The sequence below is a fragment of the Anguilla anguilla genome, chromosome 18 (genome assembly GCF_013347855.1).
Source record: "Anguilla anguilla isolate fAngAng1 chromosome 18, fAngAng1.pri, whole genome shotgun sequence".
Lineage (NCBI taxonomy): Eukaryota > Metazoa > Chordata > Actinopteri > Anguilliformes > Anguillidae > Anguilla > Anguilla anguilla.
This window is the reverse complement of record NC_049218.1, coordinates 11,057,473-11,078,864: the sequence shown is the minus strand read 5'-3', so window position 1 is coordinate 11,078,864 and position 21,392 is coordinate 11,057,473. Positions and strand designations below refer to the sequence as shown.

Sequence of the window (21,392 nt, the reverse complement as noted above, 5' to 3'; positions counted from 1 at the left end):
CAGAATGGATTGAACTCTCAAGCTTGTTTTCGGGTTGATACTGTCATTATTGACATTTCACATTATAAATAATGACCATATCTCTATGAATATTTCAATCGGCATTACAATGACTGTGCATGACTAGGTTTAAGGCAGGAATACCGACCAGAATGAAATTTCTACAGACCTTTTAGGAATAGGTTGGGGGTATTGACTAATAACAATGCTACTAGCAGTTCATTATTTCTTGAAGTTCATGAAGAAAGTTTTGAATTATTCAGCTGAGCACCAACTCAAAGAAGTGTTACCCTGAATGCAAATATGGGCAAAATATGCCTGACTTTTCCATTATCCATAATCCCTTTCTGAATTGATGTTCACCCTATTCATCTGTCATCAATACATTTCTACCCATGGCAATTTAGGCTCTTCAAATTGCTGTGGTTACTAACATTATGTCAAATTAGAAGAGAAGGAACAATTCTATACTCAAAAGAAACTGCATACTTATAAAAAAAGATAAATAAATAAACAAACAAGCAAATAAATAAATAAATAAAGGTGGGTAGCATGATAATCCACTCATGATTGTGCAATTATCCAGGCGTAACCCCATTGTTCCCTAGTTCCTCCCGACCACAGCTGGAGTCTGTGGACTGTGGATTCAATTCAATTCGGCCGTGAAAAAATCTGTTTGTGCTGACTGCCACTCAGCCCTTGTTTCTCGACTATGGCACAGACAAGCCAGCAGACTGTTTGTCTGCCTCTGATGTACTGTACAGTGTGGTCTGGAAGTTTTTGGACAGTGAAATACTTGTTGTTTTGGCTCTGTAAAAATAATATTTAAAGGACTGTAATTCTTACACGGATCACCCGGTACAGTATGTAAATACCTTAAAAATTAAACCTGACAGTCTGCAATTTGCCATCTGCATTGTAACCTCATATTCATAGTTTCATTCCAAATCCGATGTGCTGGAGAACGGAGCCGAAACAAAAAAGATTGTGTGACTATCCAAATACACGACACTGCAGCTATATTGCGTTAGCTGTGCCAGTGAGCTTTTAACACCAAGCTTTCTTCTGTAATTCTGTGTGTTAGAACAATACACAAATTAATCACAGAGTCATAATCTACTCTCTATACATGGGTAAGGTACTTATTTGTTGAAAGCAGTAGCAAGTGCCTAGCTCCCGCCCTTCCAAACTTACTTTACAATTTAAGTACATTGGCAATTTCACTCTTCTCTCCTTCAGTCCATCCAGCTCAGTAAGTGCTACAGCAAGGTAATTACAAAATGTGATTGGAATAGATCTAGCGAGCGCAATGAGATGCCAGTTTTTAATTCTCCCCGTGCCACCCACCTCTTGCCATTTCCAGTGGGGGACCAGATGTCTCTGTGGGCCCATTGTTGTGCCAATGTGTCGCTCGGGGTATAAATTCATCTCCGTCCCTGCAGGCAATAGAAACCATGTGAAGCATGGCCGGCTCTGAAATCGACGTATCATGCGTTTGTGCTGATCCATGGTATCTGCCTGTGCGACCGTGAATGCTACTTTTGGGCAACTCTTCAGCTCTGAAGCACTGGCTAGCTTGTGCTGCTGCTGAGAGTAATGTGTTAACAAGCCAGTCATTAAGATGGGGGGAAAATGAGACGGGTGATGTGATTTCTTACCCAATCAATTACTTGAAGTAACTGTGATAATCACAACCGGCAGTCCAAGGTGACAGCTCCTGAGTCCTGGGCTAGGGAATTATTCGCCACCACCACCCCTCCTACACGCACGCACGCACACACACACACACACACACACATACAGACACACACACACAAACACACAAACACAAGCACACGCAAACACTCACATACAGACACACACATACGCACACACACACACTCGCACACACACACTCATTCACTCACTCACTCTGTTTCTCTCTCTCTCAAATACATACAGAAACACATGCATGTGCATGCAAACACATACAGTATATAGACAAACATATGCACTCACATAATTAAAGAAGCAACAGTCAGGAATAAAGATACATAGTAGCATAATGACTCACAACAGAGCAATGAAATCATAACAAATATTGAAATGGATTTTTAAAAAAAAAATATTTTTGTTCTATTTTTGTTTTAGCATAACACAAGCAGTTCTCCGCAATATGCTGGTGTGTCTATCCAGTTTATTCTAATATGCAGCAGTCGCTGTATGTTTGTTGGCACGGTAGATCCGCCCACCTCAGTGAATCTTCGGAGTGCTACCGTGGAGGGCCGCTCCTCAGGCGCCGCGTTGCAATCTGGCCCCTCATTTTGGCTCTATTACTTTACACCCACTACCTGCGCAGCTAGGGATGCCCCAGGGGCCCGGTGCTGCGATTTTCTCACAAACCATTTCAGCTACTCCCCACGTCTCAGCGCCACAAAGCTTTTAATAAACATGCACCTCGCGTCAGTGAGCATCAGGAACAAACCGACACGTTTATTGCTCCCCGCGGTAAATAAAGAAATAAATAAATAAATAAATAGATAAATAAATAAATACGCCCGAATGCGGTAATTACACGAAGCCATGTCTGTGTTCCCAGCTCCTTCTCTCCTCCTCAGTGACCTCCCAAAGCCTCTCATTGAATTAAGACCATGTGCCTTATTGAATCAAGGATGCCTCACTCAGTCCCTGATCGCACTGAATTTGCAGGTCTGGGTGAGATTTTCCGGAATTTTCTGACCACTCTTGCGCCAGCCTGGAAGTTGTGACTTAATTAAGCGTCAGGGCCAATGACTGTACTGCCCATGGCTCAATGACACATAGAGAGTTCCTGCTGGCCAGCACTGGACCATTAAAACTGTAGGCTACGAAACGCTTGGTTTAAATATACTGGATGAGATTAGTTTGCTGCTCAGCAATTTTTTTTGGACTGATTCTTCGACACAGTAAAATGTTAAATATTAAATAAACTCTCACAGAGAACATATTGTCCATTTTGGACCCGTATGTACTTGGTTAGAGTTGAATTTCCCCCGGAAATTTTACTGTGTACATGGCTGTACATCTGAAACTCAGCCTTTTCCCCTCCTAAGCCCTCCTGGGCCTGGATTCAGTCAACTACGTCCCGAAGTTTGACTTTCAAATTTATAACCTTCCGACACGTTTTAGGGAATCTATTCCGGTGTCTGCTTAACTTGCAGATGGCAATGGCGGCGGTAAGTCAAAGCTAAAGTTTAAGAACTGGAATCCAAAACCGCAGCTGAAGAATGATCTTCTTGCAAGAGTCCCGCATGCACGCCACAAACTGAGACTCTGCTTCTCTTAACCGCCTGACCTTTCCTCAGAGCCGACAGCAGGAGGTGTGTTTTAAACCCTCGGGAGGGATTTTACACGCAGCATTGCAACTCTTACGGCTTATCATTAGGTTATATAAGTATATTTATGTGTTTTAAAGTAATAGCCTGTAATAAAAATGAATTGTGTCTCAATCTGAATCTCCTGCACTGCATTATAATTGGCTTGCGGTAGGTATCTTGTTTAAACTAAATGTGAGATTTTAATAAATCTCCTATCTGAGAGCCTGTAGATACTAAGTACCAGTTGTTTTTTTTTTTTTGCTGGTCAGCTGTTTATGAGATGCTATGCAGTGTTAACATTCTCATTATGGGAATTTGTGGGAAAGAGGCACTGGTGGTTGTTTAAATAATGTATGAGTGGACCTGTCTCACACAGCGGCTGACCCACAGCGCCTCCTGTTAGTAAATGTGAGAGCTTCCATAGACAATCCCTGATCGTTTGAAGACCAGTCTTAAAAATCCACATGCAGTAATATGAACCTAGTGAATCAACTGATCACATTGTAGGACACGTGTTTCATTTCCAGTTGTGCCTCCCCTTTGAAAGAGAGAACTGAAAAATACAATCCAGGACACTTTGACGGATCCAGTAAAACTTTCTCAAAGACGACGTATTTTGCAGTCCCCAAAATGGAGGCTGCGTACGTCAAAGGTGCGTCATTTTTTCAGGAGACCACTCGTTTCTGCAGCATCTTATTTACTCCTTCCCTTCTGGCTCCCTAAGTAACAGTGATCTTGCATCGACGCTCCACAATTGACAGCTTGACATGTCCATAAAGGAGGGTGTGACTGGCTAGCAGACAACCCTTTTCCCTTGACAGACTGTCTCCAGTAGTGTGTCTGTGGGGATAATTTCCTGTCAGGAGCTGGTGGAGGAAGGTGTGAACGCTGCTCTCTTTTTCCACTGTTTTCCCTCACCTGTTCTGCCATTCCTTCCTCCCTGCTCTATCTGTTACTCTGTCTTCTTCAGTTCTCTCTCTTGTCGCTCCAATTCCTCTCCTCCTTTCCTCCAGTCTTTTTCTCCCACTCTGTGCCCTCTTTCGTCCCTTCTAACTTCATTCTTTCTGTGAGTTGCTCATCTGCCTTCCGCCATTGCGTCAATAGATTCCAGGCATGTGGGAACAGGGCTTATGTACTATGACACATTCTTATGCCCGGCCTGTGTCATCTCAAAAAATGCATAGTAAAAAATAGTTCTGAACACAATAGCACACGATACTTACAACTCATCTGGGATGCATCTTTATAAATGTCCCTACCATTGCTTCCTATGCATGAAATATACTTGACAGCATAGGAAGCCCTGCGGCGTGTTGGCTTCAGTGCATTTATGTTATAATTTCTTGCGAGGTTTATGCAATCTGGGGGGCCACTTGCATTGGATTGTCTTGGGCCCTTGAGAATGCTGGGAAATTCACTGTTAGCAGTGTCCATAGCCCCTAGATACTGTTTTTTATTTTAGGCGATGATAAACAGAAATTGACCTTGAATGTCTCACCGTCTCTCAGGACTGAAGTTAATTTCTGTAACACAAAAGGTGTCAAAGTACAACGGTTCCTTCTGGAGATCATAGAGCCAATTCTGACCTGGCAGCAAATGGTACAGCATACAGTAAGCATAGCTAGGGATTGAACTCACAACCTTCTGATATCAGGGTAAAGGTCCTCTGAGCTGATGGTATTAGTACATGCTTTAAGAGGCAACAAAGCAAATTATTTTATTATAAAGATTCCTCCTGGGCTAGTCCCAAAAATACTAAAACCATGCTTGGATACTTGTTCATATCAATGTTATTCTGACACCACGATGAGGAATCCTTTCAAGCAGTTTTGTTTGGACAGCGCAGAACTTGAAAATGGATATCCACCTTGAAGATAATAGAAGTGCATTAGCTAAATGGAGATATTTTATTCTATTCTATAACCTATATTCGTCATCAGCCTATAACATGTTAACCTTGATTAAACTCCTACAATTTATGGCAGTGGCATTTTTTGCACACTAGGTAACAACCGCTCACATCTAAGGTTAGTTTGAAACTTGTCCACATCTCCACAAGTCCCTCGAGACCTGGACAGTTTCTGTGTTGCGGTGCATGCGTAGGAACTGGAAACAAAGGCACAGCTAAGAGATGGCTCTGTTTTAATTTACTGCAGGTTGGGGGTGGTGGGGGAAGGGGGTGGGGGGGGGGGGGGGGGGGTGGGTAATTCTCCCGTGGGAACTCACAAATGTGGGAGTGACAGGAAAAGGCAGTGAGAATAAGCGATGACACATTATCCCTGGCTTTGATAGCTAAAGTGAGGGCAGAAAAGAATGAACGAGAGAAAAGAGTGAATATTATGCCACTGGTTGGGGGGGAGTGCAGTTTATGCATGTAGGGAGGGGTATCAAACGAATACTGTTGCGCACATTCCATGTTCGTTCTGGTGTAATCAAATTTGGATGTTGTGGTGATTAGGATTTATGGCTACATGCACACAAGCATGCATCTGTTCACAACATTGGGCCTCTGTTACACTGCAGTACCAGGAGGCATGTAGCTGGAGACTTCATTGAGTTGAAGGAGACATTTTGGAGCTGTAGCAGACTCGCCACGGGAGACTTTACTGAGATAAAGGAGACATTTTGCTGCTGATGCAGGCTCATTATAGGAGACTTTACTGAGCTAATGGTGACATTTAGGATCTGTAGCGGTCATGGAACTGGAACATGTTTCTTATTGAGGTTATATTCTCATGCTTGAGTCCTGCCAGGATTGTTCTTTCAGCAGTTCACAGGTTATTGATGCTGTTTTCAGGTAAAGTGTTCCCTGCAGTGAGGAGTTTGTCTGCATGTTAGCGGAGCTGAGAGAGAGAAGCCTCTCAAAGCTGTGCTCTGCCCCTGTTCTTTCCTCTATGGGGCCGGACTCATCAATTCTGAGAGGAAATTTTGTCAGAGGAGCCCAGCACCAATTCAGGGCTACATGTGGATAATGGAGAAGAACAATGAACTGTTACTTCAGTGCACACATCTCCCCCTCTTTCTCACTCTCTGTCTCTCTCTCTCTATCATTCACTCACACACTCACTCACTCGCACACACACACATCTCCATATACTGTATACTGTACAGAAATGGTTTGAATTACCATGGTTCTAGGGGGGGCCCTAGCTAAAAAACCTTCTTTAAATGAGACCACAGCCTCAAAAAGCATCAAAAATCAAAAGTTGCTAAAGGGTAGGAAGAGGGGATCTGCATAGGTCTGTACTTAATACTTATTTGCACTCAACCCCTGAATTATTATTTTTATTTATACTGTACATATCTATATATGTAAGTGGCAATACATTTAGGTAGATCAATTATAAAAACAACAAGCATTAAAAAAAAATTATCACCCACGTCCTGATGACTCCTTTACAAAATATGAATGTAATACATATTACATTAGCTGAACTTCATTTAAACATTGAGTATTTGTAGTATTGCTATCTGAGAATGCAGCCATCTCTTCCAAAGTGTTTCTGTGAGACTGCCAGCTGTCATAACTTTGTCAAGTCTTTGATGACTACAGCTGAGCGGGGGGCGGGGGGGGGGGGGGGGGGGGCAGGCATATGTAGCACAGTTTGGATGACAAGTAGGACACTGACACTGGCTTCAAACAAAGTATGAGAAACAGACAGGAATAAATTTAATTGGAAGTGCTACTAGCAACACGTCTCAAGTCTTCATGTCTCTTCACTGTTAATGAAATGTAGGCCAGGCCTGCTGTTTAACACCAAGGAAAATAGCTCTTGATGGCTAAATGACACACACACACACACACACACACACACACATACACTCACACACTCACACAGAACAACAGACTCTACAATTAACTCCACTCATCTCGTCTAATATAGGTCAGTCATTTTATTATTATTATTATTATTTTTTTTAAATTATTATCAGCAGTTGCATCATCAATAAAGGGAAGTGTTGCAGTAGAGGTCTTCCTAGGTTTACCAGGCTCTTTGTGATTTCTGAGCTCATCAGTGCTCTCTTTCTTCTTAATGTGTTATGGTCTGGGCATGTATGGCTGCCACAGATACTGGCTCACTTGTCTTCTCTGATGATACAACTGGTGATAGAATTATTTGGTCATAAACTGTAGAGTTGATCCTAAGCCTACCTGGCCCTTTGTGATTACTGAGCTCACCAAGGCTCTATTTCTTCTTAATGATGTTCCAAATGGTTGATTTTGTTTCTGACTGTTTTTTTTTTCTTCATATTTCTCAGACTCATAATGTCTTCCTTGATTTTTATTGGGACAGCTGTGGTTCTTATGCTGACAAATGGCAATAACAGACTCCAGAGGCAAAAGCCTAAAACCAATACAAGATACTAAAAACTCTCTCATAGTTGCAGTAAAGAAGCAGTTGAACACACCTGACTGATCAGACACGTTAGCTGGCTAATTCTTCTTCTACTAGTGGAATCATTCATTTGAATAATGTTAAACCCAATATTTAAATATCAATATAAACATTACTTGAAAATCAACGCTAGCTCTACGACTGAGTCTAACCTCTGATCTGCCTTCGACCATGTTAATTAACTGGCCATTTGATGTGATTCACACTGCAGTTGAGTCGGTACGTGCATTCCTTTTCCTGGCACTCATTGCCGTTGACTCAGACCAAGAGTCATTTGCTTAACGTTATATGCCACCAGTCCAGCTGAGGCAGACGGGCTGTTGGAAGATTGCCTGCTACAATTTTAGATGGCCACTGATGGTTGCCACGAAAGGATGCTTTGCTTATAGGTGATACTGTGAACTAGTCAACACTACCCTTACACAAAAACTGTTCAAACTGCAGACATTGCGCTTTGATTTTCATGATAATGTTTCCCTCTGTATCTAAAAAATGTCCATGCAAATTTGCCATGAGAGGCTAATGTTGGTCCTTTTTGGGAGAGCAACCAATGTGACGCTATCAGATTTAGCAACTTTTTTTGTGCTCCTGAGTGACTCCTGAGACTGCATTGTATATATAGAATGTTAATATTTCACGTTGAATATACCTTTCAATTGTTATCTAAAAGTAGTAATATGTCAATTGCTGTGTGTGTGTGTGTGTGTGTATGTGCATGCGTACTATATGTCTGCATGAAAATGTCATGATGAGAAATTTGCAGAAGGAACTGGATGCCAGCGGCATACGTTTATCTACAGCATTTGGGTCTGAGAATGAAGGTCTTTTTCTTTTTGTCATTTCCCTTAATCCTTTTCTGTTGAGAACAATATGCAAGATAAATCATATGAAAAATACACTTGTATAAGTAATGTAATTACATTTTGAGAAATGTTATGAATATAAGCCACTGACATGTAATATCACAAGGAAGGCCCAAGGCAGACTTACAAAATTAAAAAGAACAAGTTGCAAATAAGTAGGACAACTTTGCATAAATAGCCAAATATTTTACTTTTATGGGTGGATAATATGGGTGGCTTTCTTTACTGCAGACTAAGATGAACATTTGTATTTAAATTCTGTATTTTGCTGAAGTTCAGTCATAATATGCCTTTGTACACAAATTACGGAGATTATCCTTCAGACCTTTCTGAAAGCCACTCTGGGTAAGGCTGCTAATGAGCTAGCATGCTAACCAGTTTTGCATGCTTTGAAAAGCCTTAATCAGCTGTAATGATATTTCAACCAATGATGTGTGATATTTTATAGACATGCTATGTATTTGTGATGTATTATAACCATCCTGAACATTTTTTTTTTTGGCAGCTATGGTATAAGTAAATATAATGAATCGATATTAATATGTACAGTATATCGATCCTCTCTTTTGGAATCGCACATGCCCAAAGGTTTTCTGATCACGAAGACGTACTTAAATGATAATAATTCCAGATAAGGGTTTTCACTACATTTAGAGAAACATTGACTTCAAATGTTGGTTTTTACAGTAAAGTAGCATGATAATATATCAATCATGATATCATGATTACTTTTTTTATCAACCATATTAACACAAAATATTGTTGACATACTGTATATTGTGTACTACCCAAACACCTTTATTGGCTGTATTGCCTAGTTGGGGTTGGTTGTCTAAAGTTAAGGTTACATCACAGGGACAGAGAAATGCTTCTGATGTCTGTATCTATAGTGTACTGTACACAAAGAACAGGGAATGGAGGAGAACTGTTCTGTGAGCAAAATTTATTTGTTTATTCACCATCAACTGTGTTTTCAGTGCTGTTGGTTTGTCGAGTGTGTGGGCAAAAGGCAATATTTTTAATTTTTAATTTAATTTTTAGAAAATCTGTTCCTTAATAATCATTGGCAGGTACGCTTTACATTCACTCCACCTGCCCACCCCTACCTCCCCGGCAACAAAAGATGGAGCACCAGAACAGCCCCGTGGAATTCTGGGGGAACAGAGTGTCGTTTGATAAGGTCCCACTGGCGGCGGCACGTGGGAGAAAGCACTGAGCGAGCTAATCTGATGGAGCTGAGTGAAAAAGAGGGATTTACAGGGGAAATCTTTTATTTCTAATTGTGCCCCACGTACTTCAGGTTTTACAGCGAGAAGGTACCACTGCCTGACCTGTCAATGGCAACATGTTAGCGAGTGAACAATAAATATATTCAATGTATTTTACTCACAGCTGCATTTAAAACACAGCTTAGAAAAAGTAATTGATCACACATATGTGTGTGTGTGTGTGTGTGTGTGTGTGTATACAAAGGTGGGCAATGTAAAATCATGACCTATGGCTTTGGCAATGTACTTCTGTTTAAATGACAAGTGCTTTATCACGCTGTGCAGTGATTTACAGCTTTAATTACCTTGGGAAAAAATCTATCGCCATTAGTTTCCTTCCTTCCAATGTTTTCCTTGCTTTATATGACTGAGCAATTGATCTCGACAAACAGAAAGCTAAGAAAACATTAATATCAGCCAACAATCTCTGTGATGGAGTGTGCTCTCCTTTCCCCTGAAGGAAGGTGAACATCATTTTGCCATCAATTTAGAGAAAGTTACGACAGCCTTGAATGAGATAAAAACGGTCAAATCTGCCAAACTTTTCCAAGACTTTTTCTGTAGAGTTGAAAATGAGCACTAATTGGATGGAACCCTTTTGATTTAATTGTGCCATGATTAAAACGTTCTGGCCGAGCTATGTAATTAGTTGAGTTCGACATGGTGGCCCAGACTGTTACTACACAGTCCCCTCGATTGACCTTGGTCCTTATTCTACTAAAGGTTTTAGCTTGTGAGAAACAGATGTGACATCAACTGTGAGTTCAACTTCGGCATAATTAGTGTATGGTAAATGGACTGCATTTATATAGCACTTTTATCCAAAGTGCTTTATGATTGATGCCTCTCATTCACCCATTCACACACACACTCACACACCGACGGTGAAAGGCTGCTCGTTGGGAGCAATTAGGGGTTAGGTGTCTTGCTCAGGGACACTTCGACACTCCCAGGGCGGGGGATCGAACCGGCAACCCTCGGACTGCCAGACAACTGCTCTTACCTCCTGTGCTATGTCGCCACATGTATATTTATGGAATTTCGGGGGGTGGGCAGGGACAGGGGTGTAGAACTGGTCAAACCTGAAATCCCACTCTAAGCAAAATATGTGATTGGCAGCTGTCCATCTTTGTGCCCTCAGCTTCACGGAGTTCCTGGAGCCTTTTGAGAGAGTCATTCAGCCAGAGGAGATGTGGTTGTACAAGAACCCACTGGTGGAGTCTGACCACATTCCAAAGAGGGTCATGTTCGTAAGTAGAAACCACTTTTTGCTTCCATCATCCCCCAGCACGTTCTACAAGAGACTGTCAGTGAGGCTGAAACATCAGTTCTGCCTACCACTAGCTTAAAAAACTAACTTTGAGAGAAACACTTTGGAATATGGTGGTATATAGTGTTATTAATGTTTTTATAGATGCTAATAAAGCTGTAATGACCGTGCTATTCATACTTAAAATTAATTAATGAGGAAGATTCTACAGTGAAAATATTTTTGTATCTGCCCTGTTGAATAAAACAGACTTTGTAAAAAAAAATTTTTTTAATCATTATCATTAATTAGTAACTAATTTATAAAGTTTTAAATTAACATAGTAAGTATCTAAACTAAACGATCTGTTTCTAAAACTTTAGAGTACTCCTGTACTGCCACATGAGAAAAGTAGCATTCAGAAACATTCTGCATCCAACCACATGTTCTTCTTAGCTGAATACAAAAGGTCAGCTTCCGATTTCAATTCTTTGTCCATAACACTGCAAGTGGCAATATCCTATCCATATTACAGTGTAATATGTCACTATCATATTAATCCTGTCAGGGATAATGAGCAGGTTGGTCTGTAGATTAAATATCATTGTGTTCTGCGACCCCCTCACTTCCCTCCCTTTCTGATATAATGAGAGCTAAGTGCTCATCAACCGTGATTAAAAGTGCTATATGCTTATTGATCGCCAGTTCCTGGATCCATTTCAAACGCCTTCAACTTCGAGTACGCAAGGCATCAAATATCATTTTCAAAAACGAAAGAGAGGTGATACCTCTGAATGTTGCCGGTATAACGAAAAATAACTAAATTAAATAGATCGATATTAAATGTTCACTAAGCGGACGCTTCCTTCTTGGCAATCTACTGGACATAAAAATTACCCGGCTAACTGTGATCTGCAATAACGCTAACAGTTTAACAGTGTAATCACGATTTAGCATTTTTCAAAACCAATTAGTATCAATTTAGCGGCAGAGAAAGCAGAGAGAGGAGGCATCTGCTGACTGCGCCCGGCTCAGTGCTCAGGTATTAGCCTGCATTTGCGACAGTGCCCTTAAATCATAATTAAATTTTCTCAATGCTGTGGTGAAAGGGAACGCAAGGGTGTAACGGGGGAGTCTGGCCTCGGTTCCCTCTGAGAGGCCGCAGCAGACGCCTATGAAGAGGCAGAGATGTATTTCTCAGCACACACAATTAAACAGCACAGACCATCACCTTGAGAGCTGAATGGCCATTCACAGAAGTATACACTGGTGTCATATTAGCTGCAAGTTATGAAATGCCTTTTTTTTTTTTTGCCTGGTGTTAAAAAAAATGAGGACAGATGTAATCAATGTTGAAGGACTCCTTGATATACTGGAACGCTGGCAAAGAATTTGAACACACATACACATGCACATACAGTACATTCATGGTACACACATTTCATGTCAAGCAGACATTTGCTAGGAATAACGACTCAAGACAATGGCTGCCTGTAAGGTCAGATGCCTCATGCTGGAGTTATAAAATAATGGCCTGTCTGGAAAAAAAATTTGACTATTATGCTCTTAAATACACATTAAACTCAGACACGCAGACACTCACATACATGTGCACACATCCTAGAAAAAACAGTGAAGTTTGGGGGAGGAGCATTCACAGTATGTGCTCTTCTGAGCCAGAAGAAAGGGGCATGTAATGCATGACTGACTCACTACTCACTGCAGTATTCTTATCTTTCATTGTATAATTTGCCATTCCTTATTAATTCATGATGCGTTATGATTAAAATCAGACCGCAAGGAGTTACAACTCATTAAATAGCAACTAAAATATGGAACAAAGGTTTTTTTAATGGAGCCACAGGAGATCATGCTCTCTGTTTTTCGCTGCAGCTCCGGATTGCCGGCAAACCGTCCGATTGGCTCTCTATGAGCCAATCGGTTCATAAGCTCAATCACCTGATTTTCCACAGTTTTGAGGGTAGTGGGTGCCAGATAGGCCAGGTACCCCTGTTTCCCTTGAGAGGATCCAGGCCTCCACCAGTCAGCTGCCTGCATGCACACAGTTTCAGACCCTCACTGCAACACACTGACAAGAAACAAAGTGAAGGTTATCAGGACAACTGCCTTGACAATCAGTGAAAAACTGAGAAAAAGAGGGGGACAAAGAAAGAGAAAGGGAAAGAATCAGACTTGATATGGATTTTAAAAAATAATCTGCTAATTAGATCTTTCAAAACCTAAAAAATTCATCACGGTTATAAGAGTAGAACTATTTAATTTGTACACAGTACATAATAAACATATCATCCTGTCTGAAAACTGCACTGTCAAGTATTTTTTTCCCGTTCATTAAAAATCTGGGAAGAGAAACACAATTGCTGACTGGCGGCTGTAGATAATTAACACTTCCTTAAACGGCAATTATTACCCAATTCTTAAGAATGCCCAAGCTACCATGTGACAGCCACTGACCAATCAACAACAGCCTTGCCTTTGAGCTTTGGAACTGCGATAAATCCTGCGACAGCTCATTTTAAGCAATGTGAATTAAAACTCCATGCAGCAGATGACAGGCACAAGACTCCCAGTCGTAACAGAAGTCATTCTGAGCGCAATAAAGCCTGCCACTTGGAGAAAGCAATTTGGACAGCGACTTCTCAGAGAGACAAGCCTGTGGTCTAATGTCGGCCATATTAGAATCCACTTTCCTAGCTTATGCATTGTCATAATCACTATACAGTAAATGTTGTCTCTTTCCTTCTCTATCCAGGCCATTTCCTTTCTCACCCCACTGGCGGTGATATTTGTGGTGAAGATCATACGTCGAACAGACAAGACAGAGATCAAAGAGGCGTGTCTTGGTAAGGCACACACACATACGAACAGGAAATTAGGTTGTTCAGAAAAGTGAAATGTTCGTAACTTCAAGTTTATTCTTTAGAATACATTGTATTCTTTTGAGTTATTGCATAAGACAAAAAATCAAGGATACACACCCCTTTGTCTATTTCCAGTTTGTTATTAATAGAAAGTGTGACTCATATACAGTCAGTCTATATAGGGCTGGGATTCATACCTCTGATATTCTACTCAATGTATTTATGGAACAGATTCCTTTGTTAGAAAAATGCAATGTTCTATACTTCACCAGTGTCTTCTTGGTGTCAAGCCTTGATTCAAAACAGAGGAAGTGTGCTTGCAAATTTTTTTCCAGTGCAATTATGCACATAAAATTTGAGGCTGTTTGTTTAGTCCTGTTCACAGCCTTGCTGCTTTTCAGACTTTCTTTGCAGTCTAGTGGGAGACAATACAGTGAATGTCATCAATTAAATATGATTTAACACAAATCCAATTAGACAGAGCAAGGGACACATTCATATTTATACTGAAGCTTTGTGATGTTGCAAATTGCATAATTACTGAGCAAAGCAAGCAAACAGTGAAACTGGTTATTGATAGGAATAAGAAAAGTATAATTTAAATGAGACAAGTAGACTTCATTTATTTAGTAGATATTACTGTGAATGTATTAAATACATTAAGTATCTTTGTAGGTCTAAGGGGAGAGAGGGATAATTAGTGTTATTCATGATTAGATGAAATTCAGTGTATAACACATATTCATGTGCTGCTGGATCTTAAACCAGAACATGAGTCAATGAATTGTAAATGTAAAAAATTCACAATGTTAACAGAGGCCATGTTCAATAAAACTGATGTATAACCATGCATGCTATTTGTGGAACATCTCTCATAATCTGGAATATATGAAAGATGAATTGATACCAACATATAATCACCTTAGACTGATAGAGTAATGATTAGACACGGGGTAAAGCTATTTTACAGCAGAACGATCTACCTTTGCCCAGAACTACCTATTAAAATAACCCAAGTTCACTTAAACAACACAAGTTCCCAAGCATTGAACTGTTTTGATTTGGGTGGTGTCCATGCATGAAAATGTGAGACAGTAACCATATGCAAGGCATCACTAATAACAATTCTGCGTTTGCGCTGACGCTTCAAAACATCTATTTATGCTGAAAGCTAGATAAGTAATCTACAGTCCCTGTGTTTTTTAATCAGACAACAGCTAAACCTTTAGATTTTAATTTCAGGAGTATCATTCTAACTCTTGTTTGATCGACCAGCATAAAGTCTTCTCCTGAAAACCAATCTCCCACACCATTTGGCATTCACTTCGGCACTCCCCACCTAAATGAATAGCCAGGATCGTCAGAGCGGTAAATTTAATCCCTTTCTATTCACCCTGTCCAGGAATTTGGTTGTTGGTAATAAGCCTCATTATTACACAAACAAGTCCCTGGGAGCCTGTTCTATTGAACACCAAGAAAATTGCCGTCAAAGTGCCGAAGAATTTCTGCTTTCGGTTTTCATTAGAGTGCATATTTGCATTGCTTTTCTTAAAGAAAAAAGACAGGAAAAAAGAGTAAAATTGGGACATTGCAAATAATCTATGGGGCTTGCCTCAGTTTAAAAGCTAATTGAATTCTTGGTCGTGTTGAACTGGTTCTCATTACGTTTTTTGCCTCCCTTTGACGCGTCGAGCCGCTCCGCATAACAAGCTGTTTAATGACCGTGCACGGTTCCAGTCTGCTGCCGTCAGGATCGGGAGATAATTCCACTCCGCTCCAGTGGCCGCCTGGGGAGGGAGAGAGCGGGTTATTATGGTGAAAACCGTCACCGTCATGCAGTCTCGCCAACCTCAGCAGCTTCTAAATGAGCTGTTTACTTCGTCTGTTTTTTAAAGTTTGTGAGAGTTTGAGCACAAAAGAGCAATACCCGACTGAAAATGCAGCTTTCGCTTTTCTATCGATCGACGGCCAGCCTGCTTAACGATTAATAGAAAAATGTTATTTAAAAACAAATGTATAATTAATGCCAGCTTTAAATGCTTTTCAGTTGTATTTCAAAGTCTTATTTATCAGCCCATTTTCATTATATTTTACTGTCAGCTTGAATTGGCCCGCTGATGCTTTCACTGCTGTGGGCAGAACTCATTAAAATATATGTTCAGCAATAAACATGGCACTAGCGTTGCTGTTTCACATAGTAACAAAGGAAGGCTGTCCACTTGGTTTTATTTACAGCTGGCCACTTTGTTGCTACAGTAGGCTTCCTCCACAAACCCTGGTGGCTCTGTGGCTTTCTCTGCTGCAGAATGATGGTTGTGGCCTGTTTGAAGATGGCTCAAAATGAGACTGGACTCTTTTGTGGTGAAACTTCTCACCGGTGGACATGGAGGGAGAGGAGAATTATTCTGCTGTCTGTTTGATGATAGCAGTAGAGTGGGGCCACATTGCTTTTCCTTATAATATTATGTCACATGACTTAGTTGATATTAGACCAGACGAAAGTCTGGGGGGGCAGAAAAAGAGCTGCTCCTCCCCCTTTGGCTGCTGCTGTCACTCAAAACCTGACAGACCTGCAGGTCCGTACACAGGAGCTGGCTCAACCCACAGTGGAGGGATGCACACTGGTAATCAGCCCTGGTGTTTCTGGTTCAGGGACTTTATAAATGCAGTCTGCGGTGCCATGAAGAAAAGGGACACATTAATCAGCAGAGCTGCAGCACACTATTTTATGAGCTGCCTCTGTTTTCTGCTTTCCCCCCAGCCTCTAGGGCAGTATATTTGCAGCACTTCCTGCTTTTTTGTTGTTGTTGTTGTTGTTGTTGTTGTTACTTTTGTTTCTTATTGTATGTACTTTTTACCCAATAAGGCTGAATTAAAGAGCCATTGGCCTAAGAGGTCAGTGGTTTTGAATCTTATCCAATCTTCGTCCGGCATAGTTGCCTTGCTCATTGCTTTTCCCCAACTGAAGACTCATCTTGTCCTGTCTAGTCACCTACAGAGGAGCAGCCATCATAACAGTGAAATATCTAATTAATCACTGCACGCCAGTCCATCTGTCCTCATCCTCCTTCTCTCTGTATGTGTCTGATATACAGCTGTGTCTCTGGCCCTGGCTTTGAATGGAGTCTTCACAAATACCATCAAATTGATAGTGGGCAGGTAAGAACAATATATATATATATATATATATATAATACACACATACATGTGCATATACACATGCATGTATACCTGTACCTTATGCCACAGCAATAATTAAACAATGGTTTGTGTACAACATGATTGTGGGTTTGTGCTGCCCCCTACAGGCCGAGGCCCGACTATTTCCATCGCTGTTTCCCAGATGGACAGGTCAACACCAAGATGCTGTGCACAGGCGAGCCAGACCTGGTGGCTGAGGGGCGCAAGAGTTTTCCCAGCAGCCACTCCTCCTGTGAGTCCCCAAAATCGACAGCAACTATCCATATCAGCTGTGAGGTTGACTCCAACAACAACACAGACCCTAAGATTCTCAAAATCAGCATCAAGACCCTCTCTTAAGAGTGGCATTCCCCAAATAACACTGCCACTGAGACCCACTACTGACACCAGAACAAACACTGACGCAGATATTCTCCTGTTCAACACTGATACTAATATCAACATTGAAATCATAGTTCCTAGTTACAGCACTGATATTGAGCCCAACTCTGAAAATGAAATTTCTGAAAACAGAACTGATACACATTTTCATGTCTGTCTCATGCAAAAAGTTCATTAATTTCTCATTTATTTATTCATTCATTTAATCAGCATGGCATTATAATAAATAATACTGCTATGTCCTAACACTGAAATCAGAATTATATTAAGACATTTGACAATTTTTAAATTTTTTTTGTGTTTTTTTGGCATGGTCACACAAGGTTTTTGTATGACTAGCACAATTCTCACTTTTGGCACATTTTTGTGAGCTTCTTTCTCTAGTCTTCAAAAGCAGTGAAACCAATTATCCCTTCTTTCTTTACTTCTGACTGGTTGCCATTTAAGGTCAGCAGCAAGAAAGCCTGGGCTGAAGTCAGAGCTATCAGACACTGTAATGCCCAGGAGAACCCTTCCCCTGAACCGTCTGAACTTGCACATAAACCGGCCTTTAATGGGATATGAAACTGGCTCCCCAAACTAGCAGCGAGGACCTTTCTCTTTGACCAGGAAAGGTTGTGAACCTGCAGGTGGTGAGCTTATTGGGACTATCTATTTCGGAGGACGGGTTTTACGCACGGGAAACTGTGGTGTCATGCCATCACTCAGTGGACACCTGACTCTGTGTGACCGTGGGACGCTTGTGTATCTCTAAACCGTGGCGTTTACTGTTCCGGATCAAGTGAGTTAATTATCTCTGGTTTCTGTGTGCTTTCAATTGCTCTTTCATTTGCATTGGGGTATATTGTAGGCGGTTGACCGATCGCACTTCTGGTACCGTAGGCTATAAAGGATTTGCATCAAGAGAGCAATTTGAAATTTCCTGTTTTTACTCATTTTGGTTTCAGGATTTTAGTTTTTTTTTTTTGCCACTCTCCACTATTATTTTTTCTAGGGCCCTTCCTGTCTATATAAACAATCTGTCGCCTTCATTTATGTCCCATGGCTTGCTAGTATTAATTGTGTTCTTCAGATTCTAAATCTATATTTGGTCTGAGGCCCTCTTATGAACAAAACAAAAAATGGCTGTAGGCTGCATTTCATCATCAATTGTGAAACTCTTGTAGAGTATCTGAGCCACACTTTGGTCGAACCATTTGTTATAAAAACAAAGATGATATTCATGTTCCAGGTAAGAATTGAAATGAGTGGATATTCCTGAAGTGTGACGCGTTACTAAAGTTGTATGGAAAAACAATTAAAGTCACAGTGTGGGGATTATGGTGCACTAGAATAGTGTTACATTGTTAGTCTATGATAATAAATGCAAATTAATAAACAAACATCCCCAAGGGAAATTATTTAATGATTCCCTCTGAATTTATTTCGATGGTGATTTGATCAGGAAGATGGTAAAAGTTCGGTCATAGTAAAGTGAGACCCGCCTCAAATAAACAATTGTAATGGTGTTCTCAGGAGGCTAGTTTCTCATCTTAGCGAGCCTCTCCTCTCCGTCCTCTCGTGTCCGGATCAGGGAGCTGCTTCTGCTCGGTCTCATGGACTGTGACTCGTGGCAGCCAGGGACACATCCTCCACAACAGATGGTTAGAGCGGGCCTTGGTGTTTGAGTGCAGATTGCACCCTCTGAAGCCGTTTAGTCTGTGCCGTAAAAGGCCTCATCAACCCTCCGTCGTCGTTATGGCCGGCGATACTTACCCTGGATGCGCTTCCCGTCGTACCCAGCAGCGCTGACCTCAGACACATCTGCTGTTATAGCTGCAGCGTTCACACACGCCAAACTCCCGCACGGGCCCTGGTATGACCTTGCAGATACTTCTGGCAGGAAGGAGTTGAAATACATTCATGTGCAATCTAGTTTGTATGAGTTTGCTGTTCTTCTTCTCCTCCTCTTCTCCTTCTGCCTGTTTTTGACATACTCCTTTGCGGTCTCTCTACCATGTCTCTTTATCAAACCTGCAATACTGACCATGGAGAGACTCCATTACATTTTGGCAGCGCCAGCTATGGATAAAGCCTCCATTATATCTGGGGGTGCTGCTGACAGAGACAGACTCCGATGCATTTGGCAGTACAAACTATTGATGTGGACTGCATTATATCAGACAGCATGGATCATAAATATAATGCTCCTGTCTGCGGCACAGTTTATCTTAATAATGTATCTCAGAATACACCCTGGGCGGTATTTGAACAGACCTCGATAAGAACATTCCCACGCCACATCCTTCATCTTATTAAACAGACAATAAATCGCCTGACTGTCTTGTTTTTCAGACATTAAATGAAGGGTTGTTCTCTGGTGGAAAAGTGTAGATTTTCCTCTCTCCGGGATCTCTGTGCAGCTACAAAAAAACACACCCTCTGAGTTTCACATCCAGCTTACCGTTTGAATTTAATTTCCGTTGGCTGTACAATCATCTTTATTGTTCTGTCCATCGGCGCTCAGGTGGGTGCATTTCGGATGCAGCTCTGTGGTGTGATATCAGTCCTGGGCCTAATTGCTTTATGGTTTATTATGTAAATGCAAAATAAACGGTCCTTCTGGGGGGGGGGGGGGGGGGCAGGGGGAGGCGGCCATATGCCACACAGTTTGGTGTGAAGGCCACTGATTCCCCCCGCGCTCTGGAACACCTGTCTGTGTCTGACAGCGCTGGAGGCGTGCCCGCGTCCCAAGTGTGCCCCAAATCACTCAGGTGTGCGCCCACATCCCTCAGGTAACTGAGTGTGTCCCGTAGGCAAGTCTGCATCACACGCCTGGCGTCCCGCGTGTCACGAGGTGGTTTTCCTTTAAGATCCACCTGTCAGTCACATCAGTTCTCTGGCGGCTCACTTCTAAGATGCGAGACACCCTGTGGCGGTCCCAGCCCTGTGGAAAGAGATGCTTCCTAGGCACACCTAATGACAGACAGAGGCAAATGATGGAGTTGACATGACAACAGAGGTTACATTCTTTGCAAATGATGCTATACCCAGCTTTTCATAGAAATTAACATGAGCACATTGATTTGGTAAACTAAATGTTCAAAGCAGAATTTCAAAAGTAAATTAATGGAATAGTACAAAGTGTAGTGTTTGATCCTGATTTCACAAAATCCAGGCTTGGAATCAATTTGCGCTTAAATCATAAATGCATTGAAGTTTGTAAATGCATTAAAGTGTTAGTATTTATTTAGTTTAGAATTCAAAATCATTCCTAAAAAAAGTTTACACAACAGAACTCTTTAAAAGGGTCTAATAGACCCACCAATCAGCTACGCTTCCGCTTTTTCAACACATTCCCTGAGGGAATTCAGGATCAAGGTGAAATTTCACACATTCAGTTTTATTTATCTAAAATGTAAAAATTCAAATGAAGAATCCAAGGGCACTGCAAATTAACATGCAGCTTTAAGTGCTGCCATCTTTTCAATAATCACTTTGCTTCATGGTCTGGAACAACCAGCACATTTCTCTTTCAATTTGAACACAGAAATTAATTCAGGTAATTTGATTTGCATGGCATTGAGAAATTGCACACTGCAGGCACATCGGAGATATGTTCAAAAGACTTCACACAAATGTGTGCAGAAGGTGCTATTAGGACTTCAAGTTCTGAGATTACAGCTCGAAAGTGTTTTTTGAGAAGCTTTGAAACTCTGGGCTTGTCCGTCCCAGTAAACTGACCGGGTGTTGAAAAACAAACTGCTTGCGGCTGTTTACTGTGAGGGTCCAGACTAGTAAGCAGCAACATGAGGACGAGTTACACATTACCATAAG

The 21,392-nt window shown here is 41.3% G+C and overlaps 1 protein-coding gene across 1 annotated transcript in view; it reads left to right on the top strand.

Moving 5' to 3' along the window:
* Positions 1 to 21,392, top strand: part of plpp4 (phospholipid phosphatase 4) — a 46,092-nt gene that overhangs the window by 9,448 nt on the left and 15,252 nt on the right. Inside the window, exons 2-5 of the mRNA XM_035399732.1 lie at positions 11,005 to 11,113; positions 13,886 to 13,976; positions 17,090 to 17,153; positions 17,303 to 17,427. Of these exons, the coding sequence (XP_035255623.1) occupies positions 11,005 to 11,113; positions 13,886 to 13,976; positions 17,090 to 17,153; positions 17,303 to 17,427 (389 nt within the window). The remainder of the gene's footprint in view (positions 1 to 11,004; positions 11,114 to 13,885; positions 13,977 to 17,089; positions 17,154 to 17,302; positions 17,428 to 21,392) is intronic.